At 44.3% G+C, this 22,043-nt stretch overlaps 1 protein-coding gene across 3 annotated transcripts in view; it reads left to right on the top strand.

Moving 5' to 3' along the window:
• The window catches only part of LOC8038100 (telomere-associated protein RIF1), a 94,178-nt gene that overhangs the window by 252 nt on the left and 71,883 nt on the right, over window positions 1–22,043 (top strand). For all 3 annotated transcript variants that reach the window (XM_029966961.3, XM_029966960.3, XM_029966962.4), the window contains exons 2-13: window positions 664–809; window positions 1,684–1,721; window positions 2,425–2,531; window positions 5,532–5,626; window positions 7,657–7,843; window positions 12,240–12,332; window positions 13,147–13,285; window positions 14,169–14,320; window positions 15,588–15,660; window positions 15,772–15,885; window positions 20,090–20,206; window positions 21,747–21,892. In XM_029966961.3, the coding sequence (XP_029822821.2) occupies window positions 685–809; window positions 1,684–1,721; window positions 2,425–2,531; window positions 5,532–5,626; window positions 7,657–7,843; window positions 12,240–12,332; window positions 13,147–13,285; window positions 14,169–14,320; window positions 15,588–15,660; window positions 15,772–15,885; window positions 20,090–20,206; window positions 21,747–21,892 (1,386 nt within the window). In that variant the 5' untranslated portion in view covers window positions 664–684. The remainder of the gene's footprint in view (window positions 1–663; window positions 810–1,683; window positions 1,722–2,424; window positions 2,532–5,531; window positions 5,627–7,656; window positions 7,844–12,239; window positions 12,333–13,146; window positions 13,286–14,168; window positions 14,321–15,587; window positions 15,661–15,771; window positions 15,886–20,089; window positions 20,207–21,746; window positions 21,893–22,043) is intronic.

The following is a 22,043-nucleotide window of genomic DNA, read 5'->3' as shown; positions in this document are numbered from 1 at the left end:
CTGATCTATCGAACTATTTTGCTCTCAGTTACAAGTACCATTGAATTCACCTCGTTCTCGAGATAAGCATAGATCTATAATCTTTGATCCGTTGCATTTTCAACGTGGTCTGGCGCTGGCACAAATCATCGAGGCGTTTTTCTTTTTTTAATGTCACTTGCCGCTCATCGCGTCAAAACTGATCTCATGGTCACAGTGGCTCAAAAGGCGGCATCGATGCACCGAAAAGGGGCTGTCGCAGCAGTTTGAATTGGTGTCAACGTTGTCACATCAGCAACAATGCAAAACTTAGGTCTACTCGGTGCTTAAAGCCTCCCGTAATTTGAGGTGGGTCCCTACAAGAAGGTAGGGGGGGGGGGGGGGGGGGGGGGTTGACGAGATGTACTAGATGCACACAAAATAAACCCCACTGCTGACTACCGACGCTGTACCTGCAACCATCAAATTGCTAACCCCCAAATGTCACATCCCTGAAAACAAGTTGTTTAATGGCAAGATACGATTTTGCTTTCACTAATGCTGGCGCTGTGGAGGAGGGTCTCAGACCATCCTTCAAAATCAGTGGGGGGTCCAAGACCCCCTGAGACCCCCCAGACTTTAGGCCCTGGGTCTACTTCATAAAGGTGAAGTTTTCTTCGTGCTTTTAATTTTTTCTTGTTTCAGCTTCCAAGTTCTGCGGGCAAGATGTTCTCGGCGGAACTCTTGGGCGAGCTGAAGGTGTGCCTGAATGGACCTCAGCAGACTGTCAACAGCCGGGCAGCGAGCACGCTCCAGAAGGTGCACACTATCGTCTCCAGTAAGGAGTACAAGTGAGTGCAAAACGAGTGCAAGTGGATTTAGCCGAAGTACTGCGTGTAAACTAGCGTTTTTAAGGCACTTTGGACGGCCTGCAAAAATCTGTCTCTCTACGTATCGCGCTGCGATATACTACAGAGGTGCAAGCAGATGGTGGAAGTTTACAGTTAAAAAATCAAGGATTGAACTTATTTTGTTTAAAAGAAAAAATAGAGAAGCATGTTCTGGGAAATTTATGCCGTCACTCCGCAGGCATTGCACGCGTAGTGAGAAGTGCTGCTGACAGATGGTGCCGGCCGATTCGGGATATGATAGCAGACGATCCTGCAAAAGAATTCGAATCGACCGGCACTCCCCCGGCGCAGCGTGAGCCATCTGTCGGCAGCACTTCTCACGATGCAAAAATCGTCTGCGAAGTGATGCCGTAGGTTGCCCAGAACATGTTTCTGTGTTTTTTTTTCTTTTGAACGATGTAAGTTCAATCCTTGATTTTTTCGCTGTCAACTTCCACTACCTGCTTGCACCTCTGTAGTAAATTGCAATGCAATACGTCGAGAAATTGATTTTTTTTTTTTTTTTTTGCCGTTGTAACTGCCTCAAAAGTTTTAGTTTACATGCTACATACTCCGGTCACGCCTAAGCTGACAGTGCGGTGGGAGCTACTTGCTCGTTTGACTAATCATACATACATCTCTCGCCGCATCATTACACCGCTGCCCATACCCATGTGTGGAGTGCGGAGTCAGGTGTTGAAAGGGAGGCGGATGATTGGTCCGGCCAGGAACCTAGCTTCCACCACACTCAGCTTTTGTGTGAACGGAGTATAGCTTTGTTATTGAGCCAATTGATGAGAGAAAAACTATCTCCACGTCTTGTCTTTCCGTACAGGAGCTCTAGTGAATCCAACCAAGATTCTCTGCTCTCTGGTATGTAACCAGTTTTTGTTTGTAAATTGCTCTCCTTTTGCCACGAAACTCTGTTCTGTCTGCCCAACTGTTTTGTACGCTTACTTTTCCACAAGCTCTTTGATTCTGGCAGATCAACAAGGCAATTTGTTTCTTCTAAAGGTTTCCTTATTTGTCTAATCTGCCACGTGTCTTCATTGTTCAGATCTTGACTCTGATTCTGTTTTCGAAAGCTAATTGCATTTGATGCCATATGCCAAGATAACTTTCCAATCGGGGTCTTATCACCGCTGCACTGCATAGAAAATCCACAGCCAACCTCCTATGTCCAGGCTACATTGTTTTGGTTCTGACACTAAGCATAAGTTATTCATACAACGTCCAATCAGTCGGCTAAAGGGGATTACTTGTATTTTTTAATAAATGTTCTAAGCTAAAAGCATTCTTTCCTAATTGTTCCCGTAATTGTATGCCAGTATGCTTGTTTGAATCTGCATAGCATATGTGCTTTGAGCTTAGCTTTGGAAAGAAAAAGTTGTCAGACATTTGAACAGGCTGAAGCATGACTGCCTTGTTATATCCTCCATTCATTTTCCTGCAATCCTGCGTCACACTAATCTCAACTGCTGGTTTGATGGCAAGACAGCTCATTTTCAGGGAAGACAGAAAGTGTGGGGGGGGGGGGGTCATTTGTGTAGTGTCTTAGCTTTCTAGTCCTTTCCAGGTATTGCAGACCTGTCAAACAGTGCAAAAGGTGCGTCTGTGATAGAAAAGGTGGCCGAAATACTCCTGGCCATAAATGAAGCCAAGTTCCTAACGCTGGACCAGAAGGCAAGTTTTGTTGTCCATTTCCTTCATGTTCACACCTAGATTCTTTTGGTGATGCACACAAGTTTAAAACACTAAGTCACAAGCTCTTAATTGGTTTAACTCCGGCTTGCACAAAGCAAGCAGATTTTACCTGCGAGCATGTAGAAATTCAACATATGAACATGAAGTATTTCAGTTTGAGTAAACAAATGAGCTTCACTGGCCCCACCACTAGTTATTTCAAGTCAGTTCAAAATGTAGTACAAAATATGCACAAAGAAATGGTTAATTTCTATATAAATTTTAAGTGAATGGAACAGTTGGTCCACATTGCTACAACACTAGCCTTTACTCAGAAGAGTTGTAAGAAATTGGTGGATAAAATGCAAGGAGGTTTTTTTAAAATATAAAGCTGCTAGAAGTGTCGACTTCTAGGAAGGTTGATTAGGAGAAAAGAAAAGGTACGTTCTTCTCAGTTCCTGTTAGGTAAAAGGGGGGGGGGGGGGGGGGGGCAGTAATTTTGGTTTACACTCAAACCCGTTTGTAACAAACTTCGTCAGAGGCAATAATTAGTTTGATATAGTGGGTGGTTCATTATATCAAAACTTGCATAGAACAAATTTCAAGAATGGCAGTTTAAAATACACAATGTGACACTGAATGTACAACAGACGCTACTTTGTTACATGGCCTTTTGGTGTCCTGCAAAAAAAGTATACAATTTGGAAATACTAACTGTAACACTATCGACAGGCTTTTGTACAACAGCGAATTTCGCAAGAACTTCCTCTAAATTGAAGCACCCAAACTTGTGCGAGGAGGCGGAGATCATCCATCCTCTTGCTGCTTAGGAAATGGTGAAATGCGTGCTGATGTGGAACAAGCCTGAAGCGTTTGGATATGCCTATGCTCTTCCGTCTGGGCTTAGATCTGCATCACGCTAAAGAGGCGTAATTTCTCTCGGATGATGCCTAAATTTCAAGAAAACCGTTGGACCGTGCACAAACGCACTATGCCTAGTGCGGGCAGGAGCGCCTTACAGAAGCACTGCAATGCACAGTGCACGCCGCGTGTGTTATAGCTTTCAGCACACCAACATAAACGAGTGGACTCGTGAACTCTACAAAGTCCACAGCATGCTTAATGCGGCCGCTCAGGCGCAGGAACCGAAAGCCATACTCCGCCTTTCAACGAAAATGAAGATTAGTGGTGCCACCACTTAGGGAGCAGGTCCTCCTTAGCTTGTCTCTGATGACGCTGGAGGGCGCAACCTTCCACCGGTTTACGAGGGCGCAGATGCAAATTAATTTATTGAGTTGCGGGGTCTGCATTGCTGCAAAAAGAGGTATAGAGGTGGGTTTTAGAATTTTAGAATCTGTGTCAAATATGTCACGGGTGCATATCTGTTGATTCCTGGTCGCTTTTTGGTGATCCACTTCTTGACGCCTTCCGTGTTATCTGTGTGACCCTCGTTGGTCACTGCCTTCTCGACGATTCCATAGTGATCCTTAAACCGCTGGAGCCAGCCGGTTCCACCACTGAAGCTTTTGATTTCCAGAACGTACGCAAAGTCTTCTGCCTTTCGTTGGACCATGGGGTTGAAAACAAGCAGGTTCTAAGCGCAACCTCGAGAAACCACGCGTAGAGTGCCTTCTCCACTTTATCAAACACGGGTTCTCGCAGGTGCTTACCAGCAGTGTTCTGTCGCTCCCGGGACTTTTGACGGATGGGTGCGTTGTTCTTGAGTATGGTATTCAGCATACCTCTGGGCATGTTGTATACTGCGGCGACATCCAACTTTTTTCACCGTTCTCGATGCAACAAATTAGGCTCAGCTTGTCTGAATACGGCAGAGACTGCCGCTGCTTAATGATCGCCATCTCTTGCGAGCACGGAGGGGGTACTTGGTAGCACACTGCGTTCAAACAAAAAAAGTAAGCTGCCAACAAAGCGTGCACGGAAACATGCTGGTCGACTAAGCTTCAAGATGGATGGCAAGGAGAAAAACAAGTGCACCTTTCGCAAGCTTGGTGAATCTTGCCGTTAGTTACCGACTAACGAGAATTAAACACGACAAAACAATGAGCAAGTTTTTTTGTCACACTGATGTTTATATCTATAGCTTTTTTCCACGCACTGTTACTGAATGAAACAAGCTTCCGTCACAGCTGGTAAACGAAGACTGCCCTGTTGCATTCTCAGATGGCCTCCAATTGCTCATCACTGATGACGCAAGTTCTTAGATTGGCTTGGATAAATTGTGTACCCCTGTATTTTACAACTAATGTTTCTTAGTCAATTTTTTTTTTTTTTTTTTTTTGCATATGCGGGGGTAGGGTTTTTTTTTGCATGTGTGCAGATCTACCCATATTTACTTAGGGTCTGCTTTGTTGTACATAATTCAGCTTTTATGTGATGTTTTTCTTTTCCTTCTTGCTTTCAGTTATCTTTTCATTGATTTTGCCTTGGCCCCTTCACAGGCGGCCGGCAATTTTTACCAATAAATAAATAAATAAAAAGCTAACTTGGGAAGTGGAGGTGATTTTAGGTCTTAGGATTGTGAAAGGAGGAACTTAGGAAAGGAGGAACTCGTGATGCACGCTCCCAAGCGTGCACCACGAGTTCCTCCTTTCAACTAATCTCTCTTGTCTTCCCTTCTATATGTCTTGTGGTTTAAGTGTTTTCTTTCCTTCAAACTTTTTTTTTTTTTTTTTTTTTTTTTTTTTTTTAGAAGGGACATGCTGGGAAACAGTCTTTCACAGATTTTTGAAAGGCCGCACACGATGACAAAATTCGATATAACCATTCAACTGTTTATTTTAAAAAGTGCATTTTTGTTTGAAAAATTTGGGCGTCGATATAGACATTGTTTTGCTATATTTGAGTTTGTTATAAGCGGGTTCGACTATATAACAGGCTTTCAAAAACAAGATCATAATGTGTTCTTTTGTGACATACTGAATATGCAAGGTAAGGAACTTTTGATGGCAAGGGGGTGCTGATGTAAACCTTCCATTTCAGAGCTTGAAGCTTTGGCTGCTCGCTGCAAAAAATGTCTTAACCAAAGAAGGCTTGAAGGAAGCTGTTATCCAGAGGATACTTCATTTATCTCAGAAGTGAGATGGGCACTCTTTCATATCTTTAGGTGTTTCACTTGGAGTCTGTTGACTTGAGTGAAGTGTAATCATGTGCAAATACAGTCGAATCTCGTTAATTCAAAATCTTAATTCAAATTAGCGGATAATTTAAACTAACATGCAGGTCCCATCCTATGTGTCTCTATGGGAGGAAACTCCTGTTAATTCAAACTTTGCTTTATTCAAACAAATTTTTGGTCCTCCTCGAGTTTAAATTAACCAGATTCGACTGTAGTAGATTTTAAGTTTGAATGAAATATCAAATAGTTTCTCTTAGCCTTTCACCACCATGCGCCATGCTTAAACAAATATTCAGCTGAACTCGTAAAGGTTGTTCCCAGCCTTCCACTTGTCCACTTCTAAGCTCAGTTAACTTTTGTGCAGCTATATTTCTGAACTGTGGCATAGCAATGACAAAATTGTCACAACTATCCTAATCAAAGGGATTTATAAGTCGGCTTGCTATATGCAAATATTCTTCCTTCAATTTAAATTTGACAGAAAAAAAAACAACAAAAAAACAATCACGGGTTGTCAAGACATTGCTGCCTAACACATAGTATTGCATAATCACGGTGGGTTAGCCCATTGAGCACACTTCTCACAGAGCACTTGTGCACTGCAGGGAAACAACGCCTGCGATCTCCACGGATGTTGTTTCCTCGCACTGCACAGGTGCTCGGTGAGAAGCACTCTCAACGGGGCTCGCTCGCTGCGATCAATACTTCGAAAAGTATGAATATTGCAGTTCATATTGAAGTGAGTATCGATTAGCATGTTATTTGAATATTTGCACAACACTAATGAAGCTGAATGAACCTTTTTTGGGGTTCCCTATGCGCATGCACAGTGGTCACAGATATGTCTGTCATTTTAGTTGCGCTTACAAACGCTAGTGGCAGCCAATAACAGTGTGGAGCCAGAGGCGGCCCACCATTTTTTTGGAACACACACTACATGTTTGTTCTATTTTTGTTGGCGATCATGATACCGACATAATAGCTGCTTGAAGTTCTTTTAGGAGGCCATCAAAAATGCTTCCTAATTTGCCGATGGATGGCGCCCAAGTATGTATGCAAAGGCCCATTGTTCACCTCAATCTGAAACGCTAATATTCAAAGCATGACAACTCAGATAAAAGAATAGCATTTGCGTGTAGTTACGGCATTTGACACCTTGGTTTGAATAGTACTTTATTTAATAGTTTTGTGTGCACTGCTAGGAACAATATGCTCGGGTGAGGCACATAATGCCCAACTAAGTAATCCTTATGATTCTAAATAAATGATGCTCGCTATTACCTGCATTTGCAATTGCCCGATTGCATTAGCTTCTCTGCATAGCTTTAGTTAAGTATACATACTGAATCTCGACATTGCTGTTGTGTCAGAGTCATCTCAAAGCTCGGTTGCACTACTGCTAAGCCACGTAAAAGAAAGTGACTGTACCTGGCCTCACTGAGTGAAGCAGGTGCATTGCAGTATAGCCACCCGACTGAAACACTTGCACAGTCAGCACATGGATGCATGATCGAGAGCGATAATTGAACCGAGCGGCATAAAAGCAGCAGGCGTCTACCTTATATTCGGGATATAATTGCTAGTTTACTACTAAACATTGTCTGAAACACTGCGCAAGACACAAGTTGGCTGGTGCATTCATTGTTCCTGCAGTGTGGTAAGTTGGGCTAGTTGGTGTTCGTTGCACATTTCTCTTCCTTTCTCTTCTTTCTCTTTCTTTAATATATTTCAGTTGTGAGTCAGTGCAAGTGTCTCCTGTGTTCTTTCCTTTGTCCTGTTTCTTTGAGTGCTGCTTTGCATCATGTCCTTGTTCCAGTCTTGCTTCCCGAAAGTTAATGACACTGAAACCCTTCTCTAAATTTTCTGGCGGGTGTACCGCAGTGGCTTGCGCTGTCCAGCCAAATACCCTCTGAATCGGACAGCAGCTTGCACCACGTATTCTTTGTGTCTACTGTGACGATGACGATTTGTGTTCTTTTTTGTCTTCAGGGTGTTTGAGCTAAGCGACGCTCTGCTGGCGGCTGTGCTCGGGGACTGGTGCTACTTGCCACTGATCTGCCTGCTGCGTGAGAATTCGTCCTTGCAACAGGAGGCTCTCTCCGTGCTGTGCAATCATCGCAAAGCGGTCTTTAAGCAGCGGAAGGGGGACCCCCGTGTCTACCCGCTCATCAAAGACGTAAGTGACAGGGTGGGCCAAAGATCACCTCCAGCACCGCGGTTTGTTTCACAGTTTTAAGAGCCGAACCCGATCCTTCCTTGTCTGCTGATATGTGTGAACACGGAATGGGGGCTTGAGCTCACAGTCAATAGAGTTCTGTGTTTTTGATCTAGCCACTGGCATTTCTAGGTTCAACAGTCAAAAGGGATTCGCAACAAACTGGAAGCTGTGCCTTCTTGTATTGTCATCTTGTAACAAAAATATTTCTGTAATATGAGTGCTGTCTAATGGCACATATTGCTACTACGGCACGTTTATACCAGTAGCAGCGGTAGAATCACCTTTTCATTTTCAGTAACATAGGTAAAATCACTGCTTCTTTTTTGTTTTTGAAAATGCTGCAGTGCAGTCCTCTTCAGTATCACCCAGGAAAACCGCACGTCAAATATTACGACCTAGTTCAGTCTAAGTATTTATTAAACCATCTGCAAACTTTGCAACGTGCCAAGTTACCGAAATCGGCTGAATTTAGCGGGCCAATTGAGGCGCAGCCAACTGCGCAGTCAAGGCTACAGCGTTGGCATAGCAAACATTGAGCTAAACTTCATCACCATTGCCCCTTGTTGCTTGTTTTTACTTTTCTGGGCAAGCGTGACAGGCAACGTCACCAACGTTTTCTCTCGGCCCTGAATGGTGTCCACGTGATTGGTGTAACGCGTTTGCACAGCTCCCCTCTTGGGAGCCGTTCGACCGTCCCGCCGTTAACACCGTTTCCCGCGTCGCAACCGCCATCGTCATCTCACCGTTTGTGATTACTGTCTTTTGGAGTTTCGTTCACACTATGTGCGCAGACTGATGTGGCAGTTGTGCAGCTGTTGTCGAATGTCGTAGACACCAAAATGCAGTGAAGAGTGCGGTCCAGACGACACTTGCGCCTGGCACACCCGCCCCAATCTCGCCTGTCGTTGCGTTGAGGATCACATGACATCTCATACCAATTGATAGCCATGTTGTTGGCGGCCTGAGGCTAATGTTGCTGGACGGAGCCGAAGTTTCAGTTTCGATTTCTGCTCATGTTTAAAGTAAAATTTAACAATATATATATGTGCCATTTTTTGCGAAACAAATGGTGTAGTCCCTTTTAGTAGTGCTTTTTAATTTGAAATCACTCATTATCCTGAGGTTTTCATAATTGAGTGGTGTTGCTCTTTGAGGGGACATGCGCCAGGGGTATCGAAATTGAGCGCCAGGGGTACGATGTTGGAATTAAATTTTCGCAGTTTATGGTTCTTAATCTTCTCCGTGTACATCTACCTAGTGTTAGACTTGATGTAGCTTTTTTTTTTTTTTTTTTCATTTTAAGGTTCTTGATGCAATGTACATGCAAAAATAAAACCATGTTCTTGTGCATATGTGAGGCATGGTAGCACCCTTTGAAAAGCCTAGTGAAATAAACTAATTTGCTCCATTTAAACTACTGAGTGCAATGATCAACAAAATAATGTGTGACGCTTCTTTCATTTTAAAATAATTAAAACAAGCAAAAATTTCATTTCAAGGGGCTAACAAATATTTCTTCAATTTTTCATTAATATAAAATATATACATTCCAACCAACCTAGATTGTTGCCTTCTACATTATCTGAAGTATGTGCATGCCAAATTTGGTTGTGATAGGGCAATATTAAGAACATAAATTGTTGTGCACAATCTGTGAAGATTTCCTAAAATTACATAAAGAGAAAAACATGTTTGAATTTTACCATAGGTGTGTCACAATACTCCTTCGCGGTGCGGAAAATAAAACTTTGTTAATAAATTTTCGTGAGAAATATAAGCGATAGAAGACTGCAATGAAGTGGAGACGGCTAGGCCTCCTTGTCAACCTAAATGTGATGGTGGGCAACGTCAGAACTTGAAGAACCACGCAGGAAAAAAATAGCTCAAATTCGTGTTGTATTGGGTCGCCTGGAGGTCTTCCAATGTATATTGGACTAAATTTTGCGATCATAACCGGCACTAATTATTTGTATACATCAGATTTCAAGATGTAAAAATAACACAAACCATAAAACAAAAAATAAAATTTTTTGCAAAATATTTTTGGTTTTCTTCTTGCACTTATACACTCCGTGCGGGAACTATAGGGGGCGCTTTGAAAAACGCGCGCAGCGCCGCTAGCGGAGGAACTGGCGTTCGACTGTGAGGCGCGTTCAGCAGCCTGCGGCGCCTTTTCGCATGCCAAACTGTGGCGGCGGAAGCGCGCGCGGACGAAACTTTTGCTTTTTGAGCCGATAAGTTGAGGGTGACGTTGCATGAGTGCTGGGGCAGAAGGGCATTTAGCTGTTCTCCACTTCTTATATATTGAGTTTGAGTCGTTATTAGTGGTAATTTCTCTAGTTGCGGCCGAAAAAGGAGTTGGAGCAATTTTTTGAAAAACAAGACGGCCGCCACCATAATTGCTCTGAGTGGGAAATTTATTTCGCTCGTCGCTGTAAACCTAGGACTGCTGGAACGATGATATTTGGAGGCGAGTGAGATGTTCACTAAGTTTGTGCACGAAGAGTGCCAAGTTTCTTTAAAACAGCAGGTTTGAAAGTTGTGTTTCTAACGAATAAAGAAATAAAGCTGTACGGGATATCCAATATTAGACCCAAAATGTTGTGTTATAGCGGGCTGTGCAAAGTGCACATTTGGGCACACAGGTGCTTGGACTTGACAGTAACATGACACAGCACTTATTATACAAAAAGAAAAAGGTGGCGTAGGGAAACCAGGTGAAAATTTGGTTTGGGCGGCGTAACTCAATGGGAAGCGGTTTTGACCATGAAAAGGCTGTCAAGAGAATACCACTGATTGTGGGAAGTGGAGACTTTACAGGTAGGAAGGGACTGGTGGACTGTACTTCCAGTTGAAACAACTTTACGAAAGGTGGTTCCAAAGCCGAGAAAACAAAGCTGTCGGCCAACACACGGTTTGGCCGCCAAGGCTTTTGCGGTCAGCTGTTGTGTAATAACCTGTTGTGCGAGGTGCTGATTTTCGGCGCACAGGTACTTTGACATGACCGTCACTTGGCACAACACTTATTATAACAAAAAGAGTTGGCATAGCGAAACCAGGTGGAAATTTAGTTTGGGCGGCGTAAGTAAATGGGGAACCAGTTTTGACCGTCAAAGGCTGTCAAGATAATACCACTCATCGTGGGAGGTGCACACTTTACAGGTAGGAAGGGACCAGTGGACGGTACTTCCAGTTCGAACCACTTTGCGATAGGTGGCTCTAAAGCCGAGACAAAAAAATGTTGTCTACAGAACTCAGGGTGTCAGCGTTTTCACATCCAAAAGGAGGCTGATCCAGAAAGAAAGCACACCACATAAACTTCCATACTCAAACGTCGATTCTCCAGTGATTCCGAGTTTCATTGGTGTTTTCTTTAGATTTATATTTGTCACTTTTTTTACCGTTCGAATCTTTCTTCGTAAAGTACAGATTGCGCGCCATACTTGTCCGGAAATATCAATGACATGTACGATGGGGACGAAACTTCTTTGGAGGGCATTCCTCCAACGAAATTGGCATTTCATAACCGCGAGTGTGGGATGGCATTTCAGTTCGTCCCATCGGCGCTGATAAATGTAGGCTTTACTGGTACGAAAACAAACGCAGAGCGCAAAGCGGCAGTGTAGAATATGTCAGCCGTGATGACACAGTGGCAGACATGATCGGGAGACCAGATTTCTCGCGTCTTACGGCACGGCTCCATCGTTGTCGCTGTCCCAGAAAACATCGGCGAGGTGAAAAACTGTGAAACTTTGTCTCCACGAGATACGACGCATAACTATTGAAGCACTTAATGACGCAGCACAGGCAGCACTTCATGCTGTGGACCCAGCGCAACCGCAACACTCAGACTTCAATGCGTACCAACGTACGCGGCGTGGTTTCGGTTTCGTTTTCTCCGGGGTTCTCACTGCCTACCTTCGCTACCGGCCGCGCGGCGGCGCGCCAGTCGCGTCGCACGGAGTGTATACTTTATGAATTGAAGAGGGTGCATAGGTGCCTTGTTTTTGCCTAATTGGGGGGTTCAGTCTATACTGTTTCTCCGCTCGTATTGAAAGATTGGTGGTATAGTTTAACCAGTCTATTCCATCATTGAACGAAAAGTTTAACCTCAGAATAAAATAAAATTTAAAAAAAAACTTACAGTTCAGTCAAATGCAGAATGGAAAACAATTGCAGGGATGACCAACACACTTATCTTGTTGCTTATAACTCTAGAGCTTTGTCTGTGGCGTGTTAAAAAACTAAGTTTTCTGAAACATTAGGGCAACATATTGAAAATTGCTAAAGTTTAGAAATGCGATATAAAAATGCCGCGGTGCTACATATATAATTATTTTTTCTCTTTTTACAGTTTGTTGTTCCGCAGCTATGCAAATGGGTGGAAGGAGGCAAAGGCAGTCAGGCACTGAAAGTGTGGACCATGCTCATCCAGTGGTTAGGAGAGGCAAGTAAAATTTTTTGTCAAAGCACATATTGCCACTTGCATCGCCGAGCGAGTGCATGCATGGCCGAATAATTACTGTGCTTCGCTTTCGCGCGGCGGCCCCAGGTTTGATTCCTGGGGTCAACCGCTTCTTTTATTTATTCTTTCAATTTAGCGTTCTTGCGAGTTCAGAAGTTTGTTGTATGACAAGGTATGAATGTTCTACGCTCTGACCGTTCTACGCCGGATATTCCAGGAACCCGTATGGGTACAAAAGGTTCTTCGTGTGGGGGTCCGAGGCCAGTCTCGACCCAGTATTCGATTCTGCAGTTTAGCCGACATCGATGCTTGCGACGCTGGTGCACTTTTGCCCTAAACAAAAGTTTTGGGCAAAAGTTTGCCCCATTAAACGTTTAGTTTCTCCAGTTATTAGCCGCCTCATCATTTGCATACCTGCCAAGTTTCCCATATTGCCCGGGAAACTCGAAATTCGACAATTTTATACAGTTGTACGCTTGACAAAAAAAAATCTCTTGGAAAGTTCAAAATACTCCCCCCCCCCCCCCGCCTACCTTTTCCACATTTAAGGCAGCGAGGCCCAGTTGTATCTCGCTAGCATGAGTAGTGCAATGCAAATGTTATGACGTGATCTTAATGTAAATTCATTTTCAATAGTTTTTAAACACCCTGCCTAGAAAATCTTCCAGATGTGGTTTTTCCGAACTTGGCGGATATGTATTTGTCATTCGTGATAATATAAACTACAGCCGGCGCTGCTGGCAATGGTGCCATCTACAAATCTGAATGACAAGTATTTGTCTCTCACTTGTTTCAGTGCCTACAGAAAAACGTGCCATCGGTCAATGCGCTCCTCGAGGTGATCGAGAAGCCCCTGGGTTCAGCCAAGCCCGAACTTCGGTGCCAAGCCCTGGAAGCCTGGCGAGTCCTCATCGACACCTTGGCACTCAAGCCAGGTGGGTTTCTCTTTGGCACTCTGAAATAATTCTCATTGCCATCGTGGATGGCACTGACGACCGCCACAAGTGCTCGGTGATCCATGAAGTAAAAGGGCAAGTGCGGTGGAGGTTTCTAAAACCATCCACCATTACACGTAGGAACTGGATACTGCCAAAGTGGGATTTCGCATGACGCCAGTAATCTTTGAAAACAAGTGTTTGAAGCAGATGACAGGCAGACTCCTTTCATTGCGCCTTTACTGGTGAAACGCCGGGGCTCGTCTATTTTCTCTCCACGCAGTGCGGCCGACGGAAAGACCCGACTTTTCCGGCCTCGTGCCCAAAGGGGAGAGAAAAAGGGTTTTTTCATAGCGGCGACGACAACCAACGACATTAAAATCTGCAAAGTGTCGCTTGTTGCTATAAAATTGCTATAACTAAAACTATTGCTATAAAAAAAAACAAAAAAAAAACTGACTGTCTCATTGGAGGCGCTCTAAATGCGGAGCCATTTGCTCACGTCCGCTTGAAACCACAGTCTGTTGCACTGATTATACGCCGCTCCGAACGAATTGTCTTTGAACTTTCGCTCTAAGTAGCGGTCGGTTGTGGTGTAAAGGCAACTTGCTTCGCTGTTTGGCCCGGCGTTTTCGTTTTGCGCAACACTGTTGCTGCCGTGCCGCTCTGGTGGTACACAAAGCCCACAGCCGAGAGCTTTCATAATTCAGTAGCGTGTTTTGCTGTCACTGTGTGCGCACCGAGGAAAGTCCCCGCCCAAGAGCAGTCGCCGATTGCATGCAGAATGTCCAGTCATTTAAAATGGCCGAGTTCTGCAACAACGTCTATCCAAGAGAGTCTTTTTTTTTTTTACTGAGATGTGTGTATGCGTGTGCATGTGCAGATCATCTCAAGATGGCCAAGATGCTGAAGTTGGTGATGACTCCGCTGAAGCGGTCCGCTTCGTCCAATGCCCAAGCCCGGCTCGAGCTGCTTCGCACCATGTGGCACCTGGCAATGCGCCTCGAACAGAATTTGTCGCAGGTTTTTGACCAGGTTGGTCCATCTTTTTAATGGGGCTGTTTCATTGTCCCCTGTTCGCTGGTTGTTTACTGACTCTAGATGAATTGACCAAAACCTAGAAGGTGTCGGGAGCTGCTGGTGAAATAGTGGTAATTTGGTACAATGATATGAGGCTAAAAACTTGTGCAAACTGGTGAACTAACTTCGTAACAAACCTAAAACTGAAATCATGTTTGTCTTTCCTTTTTTTTTTGCTGCTTTTTTGGTGTATTATAGAGATGGTACAATGATGCATGTAGTTCTAGAAATAATGACTGCAGCATTTGCCTTATAGTAAGGCATCAATGTGCAGCTCAATTGTACTTAATTTGTGCTTAAAACGAGTGAGGAAAGTTTTTTAGGGCTGAAGTCAACAAAGGAAACTTGCGTTCGATGGAAGCTCGCAGATGCATACCTGCCAAGTCTGCCGTCTTACCTGGGAGACTCCCGAATTTTGTCCAACTTGTATGGTTGTACGAATGAAGGCCCGTTCACACTCTTGCGACCGAGTACGACTGAGAGAGACGAGATCTCTTACAACTTCTTAAATGTTTCTAGAATGAGGGAACACACTGACATTGTGGCGCCATCTATGCGGTGACCCTAGAACTGTATTTCACAAAAGCGAAGGTTTTGCGGGATTTCTGAGGTCAAATGTGCGTAATACCCATAGAAAGGCTCGTTTATAACATTGACAAAAGCTTTTCGAGCCAAAAAAGAAAGGATATTGCGCGAGAAATAAAAAAAAAAATATGCCGGACCGCCGAGTTTACACTGCTTCCCAATAGATGGCGCCAGTGTGTTCTCTGGTTTAAGAAGTTTTAAGGAACCCAGGTTTAAGAGGTCGCAAGCAGTCGCAAGAGTGTGAACGGGCCCTGACAAGAAGATCTCCCCGAAAACGCAGATTACCTACCCCCCCCCCCCCCCCCTTCCCCGCATTTAAACAAGGAGTTTTTGCCGTCGTAACAAATGGCTTCAATGATAGTGAGGCCTAGCTGTATCTCACTAGCATGAGCAGTGCAATATAAATGTGATGAAGTTCTCTTTATGTAAATTTCTTGTCAATATTTCTTTTTAAAAAATTGCCCCCCCCCCCCCCCTCCCTCCCTCCCTCCCTCCCTTCCTCCCCCCGCCATTTTTTGAACTTGGGAGGTATGCAGATATAACCACTCTGCTTTCCTTGGGAACCCAGTGTACGACTATACTCTTTACAAAACAGATTAAACTAGATCTCACACTTTCTTTTTTCGTTTCCCTGAAGGTTTGCCTTCCTCTCCTCCAAGTTGTGACGTCGTTTCTAGGCGAAGACTGCTCTCGGCTGCCACCTGACAAAGGTGCACTTTTTTTGTCTGAAGCGCCTCTTCAAAATTTTATATATTTTTCTGAAAAAAGAAAAAGGAAGAAAAGATAATTAATGAAATTCCTATTGATCTCTTGCTATGCAGCCTCCGAGAGGACGGACGTTCAACGGGAGGCCTTGTTCGTTCTTGTCCGTCTGCTTCAGCTCAAGGAGGAGTCCGAACCGGACTTTGAGACGGCCGTTGCCGGCTTGCAGCTGCGTAAGCCAGTGATATTATTATTGTCTTGCTTCACTGCTGCATGCATAGTATAAGTTTGCACAGATCACAACTGCAGCTTTGACGATATTTTGCGCCAGCATAAGGACTGTAGCTTACCGCAGAGCTATAGGCTTTGGTATTGCTACAGGGCTATACGAAGGGGTGAAGCTTAATTAATTTTTTGCAGCGGAGCTGTTAAGGGCTAGTGTCCCCAGGATTGTGGTCCGCTGGATTAGAAATGAGGACACCGAACTCTGGACAGCTATCGCCATCTATGAGTGACGGCGGCAACCAGGCAACTGGTTGCCGCTGTCACTCCTAGATGGCGGCAACCTTTCTTCGGAGGAAGAAGAGCGGGAGTGGAACGAGCGGTGATGTGCGCAGCAGCACGAACAGTTCTGCAATCGCCGCAAGGCCGCTATCACCTAAAGTTACACTGCACAGCGCTTCAGATTCCCTTGCAAAAGAAGAGCAGATCGCTCGCCGGGAAAGCCACCACCGATAACAGAAGCTACAGCTCCTCTGCTCTTCCTTCTTCACCAGAGTGGAAAGGCTGAAAGTTTTCGTTTTTCAAATAAACCAATTTTCTCTATGCAAAGGTTCCAGGGACCTTCAATGTATTGCTGTGAGACCTAAGATATTAAGAACCATTTAGTGAAGTGCCCAGAAAAGAAGAAGCCCTTCCTAAGTTCTTATTGATGTGCAAGAATTGTTTGGCAGATGCAGTAATCTCTGGGTGACTGTAACTATTAGGTATGTATTGAATCTGCCGAAGTTCAGATTCGGCTAAGTTCAGCACATGCTGAACTTTTGAAGAACTTTTGAAGTTCGGCAAAGATTCTACAAAAATTTGGCAAACGCCTGCGCACTCGCGACAACATGACGGAGCCATGGATTGCAAATGGACGTCGTGCAGTTGTGCGGTTATCATCGTACAGTGTATACTGCCAGCAGTTATGGCGAGGTGCAGAGTAGGCGACATGGTAATTGTGTGCTGGTCAGCCTTTTTGAATGTGATTCTCTTCAATATTTTCTGCCTCAAGAACAGGAGATCGACCAGAAATGGACGCAGAATTGACGCGGTCCACTGTGCAAGTGACAAATGTTGTGGTACATTTGAGATAACATCATTTTCATTTGATTTTTTCTAGTGATGCAACAAGGTAGTTGTAACATTGACTGACAAGTACTTTAAATCACTGCTTGCCATAACAGCAATCCTGTGTCTGGCTCACAAGTAGTTTGTGCTACAACAAAATAATATTGCTTTTCAATTAGTGTTATTTCACAGTTTTCCTCTGTCCGCATAAAACTAAACACAAAACTATCATGCTCAACGTTATACAACCGATATTCCAATCCTGTTTCTGGCTCACAAGTACTTTGTGCCAAAACAAAATAATATTGCTTTTCAATGAGCGTTATTTTGCAGTTTTCATCTATCCATATAAAACTAAACATGAAACTATCATGGTCGACGTTACACATCCAACATTCCTAACGCTTCTCGTTTTCCTAAATGTCCGGTGTGTTTAAACATTAGAAACCGGCATTTTAAAAGTTAAAAATAAGACGTTGCAAATATGGGACTAAAGTTTTCATGCAAAGTTAGTGACTCAAATAGGAAATATGCATAATTTACAATAATATTGTTATCTCTTCTGGTGAAGGCTCAACAGCTGTTGCATTCATTTTCACGCATGCAGTGGTGACTTGCAGAGGAAGTATAGAATACAGTATTACCGCCTTTTTTTTCTCAACATAGCTGATGAGGCCTAAAAAACGAAACTTTGATCGGGACTGCGCTAACTCCAGCCGCTACTACCCAACCCCGTTGTCACACCACTCCTGAAAGGTCACTTTAAAATGACCAGTTAACACACAGAAATGACACTGATACATTTCTTGTAGAATATTACATTATTTAGTAATAACGGCATCTATATGCATTTAAAAAAAACTAAAACCTAAAATATTTTTTTGCACGAAAAAACAATGTATCAACTTTTAGGTTTGCCAACAATGTATTTGGCAAATCTTCAGAAAAATTCGGCTTTGCCGAACTCTAAGATTCAACGCCGAATTTTCGATTTATGCAAAAGTTTGGCACATCACTAGTAACTATACATGAATTATCGTATGAAAATGTTGAAACAAAATGTGACAGTCTCAAAGCTGGCAGGAAGTATTAGAAAAAGAAGTTCCTGTAAACCTCAAAGCCACAGCAAATGTTTTGCTGAGAGACTTTGTTTCTTCACCTACTAAGTTTTAGCAAAATGCCTTCTGCCAGCCTAGTGCTTCCAGAAGATTCCAGACCAATTAGGGAAATATTAGGTATTTGTGGACAGTATTGACAATTTGTGCTATAGTATGACCTACAAACTCAGAATGTCTACCAACTTAGAATGCCTAGAATTATCAGGGAAATTCAGAGCATTTGGAAAAGTCAGGGAATTCTTAAAAAGTTGGCGAAGTCAGGGAAAATGAACTATAAGAGAGTCACGGTGATGCGGAGCAAAGCATGAAGACACGGCTTGCAGTCACATAGATGGTGATGTGAACTATTGATTCGTTGTGCCTGCATATGTCTTCAAACTTTTAGGCCATTCATGTGTGCGATACGTGCTTGCTTTCATGTTGAGTTTTCTGCACTTGTATTTTCGAAAAATGAGTGTGTGATTGACGATGTTGCTGCTGAAGAAATGCTCCTTTAATATATGCAAGACCGAATCAAAATCGAAGTGGTGTGGGTAAACCTGGAGAACCTGAAACTTTTAAAGAAGTAATTTGGTAGACACCTTAATACCTCAATACAGTGTAGACCGCATATAACGTATGTCGCGGGAGTCACGAAAATCCGCACTATAAGCAGTACCGCGCTATAACCAAAACATCAATTTTTCAGGCCAAAATACATGCCATGAGACAACTTACCTTTGTAAAAGAATTTATTTTATGTTAGATGAAAAATAAAGCTTAGTTTGAGGAAAGTCTTTATTTCACCAGACTAGTACAGTTCTGTCTCAAGTGTGTCACACATTTTGAAAGAAATGAGCGACTTTTGCCTGGCGCAGCCTTTTAACGGCGTCGCGGGTTGCGGACGGACGTTGCGAGCGTTCAGGATTGCTAACCCTAATCACTTTTCTCCGGAGAGGAAAACGCGTGAAAATTCGCATCCTTCATACGGTACGCGCCAGTAATGCCTTGAACTTGAGCACACGCATGAAATGCGCGAAATGAGAAATCCGGGCGATGTTCGAGGATACAATAGCTTAGAAATCACCACTGTAGTCGAAGTAAACAAACACGACGACACGGGCGTTTCTGCAGTCTTGAGAGTGCTGCCACGACATCGCCGCACAAGTGCACGAGTAGGTCGACCTTCCCTTCTGGTACGTGCTGGGTTATCATAGCGACACACAACGAAAATTCACAGTCAAGGATAGCGCTTTTACGCGGAACGATGAGATGAACGCCGTCTACGACGACGATCACAACCGACGCCATGTTTGCGGATAGAGGCAGCCGGCCCGCGACCGGCATGCAACGCGCGCGAACACTTCTCCTCGACCTGCGATTGGTCTGTCGTTGTGGTTGTTTGTTTCCAACGCAGCCGAGGGACGCACATACTGTACGTGAACGACACATGCGTGCGTCCCTCCGTCGCTATGGCAACTGAAGCCTCTCTCTTCACTTCTTCGAGCAACCTCCTTGCCCCGCGAGTGCCGCTTGTGCAACGCTTGTGCCGCTTGCGGCTCGCGCCCTCAGCGCCGTTATCTAGTGTCGCACAAAGAAGCGTGCTCGCTGCTCCGGTCGTCGGCGCGGTCGGCGGGCTGTGCCAGAAACCGCACTATAACCGGTATTTCCCTTCGCGCGCCTGCATTTTAAGCGGTATGTAATTACATGGAGTTCTATGGGAGGCGAACCGGTGGTTTCAAAAAACCGCGTTATACCCGGTCCTGCACTATAAGCGGTTACGTTGTAAGTGGTCTATACTGAATACTAGTTGCGTTAAGAAGCCATTTCATTTAATCTCCTCTGTATATTTTATTCCGGGGGTGCCCTTCGCTTGATTAGCTCAGGTTGCTTGAAATATTCTGCGTGGCTCACTTCGATGTGAAGTGGGCTACAGAAAAATACCTAGATTTCCGCTGAAACATGGCATTTGCTGGGTACTGACAATCCTGTCCACAATTGCCTGCAGCGCCTCTGGCAGCCCCCGTCCCGACGAGCGTTCTGGGCCGGCACATGGAAGCCTGCGAGAAGACGTGTCAGGCCGCCTTTCTCTTCCTGCAGCAGGAGGAACAAAGGGATGTCGAAGGTAAGCACACCGCCTTTCGTTGAAGAAACACCCGCAAGTTTCTTCGGCAGAGCAGGAAAGATGGGGAAGTTGGATTCTGTGACGGTCCATCAAGGTTTGGGTTTCTTGTGCGCTTTGTTTTGAGGCCAAGCAGGGAGGAAAATTGGTGACTGCTTATTGTTTTTCCTTTATTTTTCATCGCTTCATACTTCACCTTTAATACAGCGTTTGCTGCTACGGGCTCTGCCCCAGAGTCGTAATGGTGTAGGGCGTCCGTCATCGCTATCGTCGCGTGACAGTGTGACACCACAGTCACGTGATGTCATGTGACATGATGCTGTCACATGACATTGTTTTGTCACAAGATGTCACAACATCATGGGAAGTCGTAATGCCACATAACGTCTTGACATTTCATGACATCATGCGACATCATAGTGTCATCTGACTGACTTCACATGAAAGCACGTCACTGGTGTCACCACAGTCACGTGACATCACAGTGTCATATGACATCATCTCTCTACATAGTTTTATGGTTATAAATGAGGGCGTTACTCTCCAAGTGGACGTTGGCTAGGGTTACTCTGCGTAACGTGCAGTCGACATAACATTGACACGGGACCTCATTTTTTTAACCCAGAATGTGTTTTATGAGTAGTTTTCAATATGAATTGTCACAAACAAGCGACACACCTGGGGCATTGCATGGTGTTAAGGTTATACATTTATAGCTTGAAAAAGGCCCATGGCAGTCATATACTGAGCCACTGAGGTGGATAGCACAGCTACTTTTGAAGCCTTGTGCTCCCGGCAAAACGTGCCAGCGAGAGCGATGTGATTTCATACCATGTGACCGTTTGCTCCATTGATGTCACACATCGCACAAGAGCCATATGAGGTAGCGCCTGTGCGGTGCACTTGTTCACTTGGTCTCGCCCTAACTAATGTCTGTGAATCTCAATGAAGAAAAAAAAAATGCTAGCACAAACCACACAGGGGATGTGGTTTGTGCATGGCACATTTCGTGCTTCCTGGTCTTTGTCAGCATGACCAAGCTTGCGTAATTTTAAGGTGAAGCCTTACTTGTCCCATTGCGCTAAAAAGTGGCGTCGTTGTGCCCGAAGGATGACCATAAAAATATGTCATCAAGCACACACCGCTCAATCGTACGTCCTTGAGGTCGTCCTAGAAGTTGTCCTAGACGTCGTCCTCTAGGCATCGTTTTTGAGGTCGTCCTCTAGGCGTCATTCTCAACGTTGTTCTAGACGTCGCCCTCTCGGTGCCATTCTCGACGTCGTCCTTAAGGTCATCCTTGAGGTCGCTTGAGAGGTCGTCCTCAGCGTCGTTTTAGACACCGTCCTTGACGTCATCCTAGAAGTCATTCCAGACATACTTGGCATCAATCTCTAAGGCGTCGTCTAAACTTTAATATGTGCATTACTCGAAAACATTTCTCCTGCAAGACTATAATGCTTTCACCTTCCTATGCGTAAGCAATCTTAAGTGTCCTCCTGTAATATTTTTGTCTATTCCTATTTTTTTTTTTTTTTTTATCTAGGACTTGGTCATCTGCTGCTCCACTTTCTGATTCAGAGAGTCGTCGAAGCACACGGCGACGACAGCACAGTGACAGTGGCGGCTCTCCTTAAACTGATTGACGACGCCATGACGGGATATGCACTGTCTTCTCCCCTGACCTGTGCTGTAAGTCCGATAAATTCCCATGCTCGTTGTCTGCTGTCCCGTCTGAACAGAATTGCCGACCCCTACCCTTCACTCGCACTTTGAAACAAGTCGAGCCGTTTGAAACCTTGAGAGATTGCACTCTTAGAGTTGTCATCGTGCAGCCGGGACC

This window comes from Ixodes scapularis, unplaced genomic scaffold (assembly GCF_016920785.2).
Source record: "Ixodes scapularis isolate PalLabHiFi unplaced genomic scaffold, ASM1692078v2 PGA_scaffold5__190_contigs__length_132052651, whole genome shotgun sequence".
Lineage (NCBI taxonomy): Eukaryota > Metazoa > Arthropoda > Arachnida > Ixodida > Ixodidae > Ixodes > Ixodes scapularis.
The sequence above is the reverse complement of the archived record's forward strand: the minus strand, read 5'-3'. Positions and strand labels throughout refer to the sequence as shown.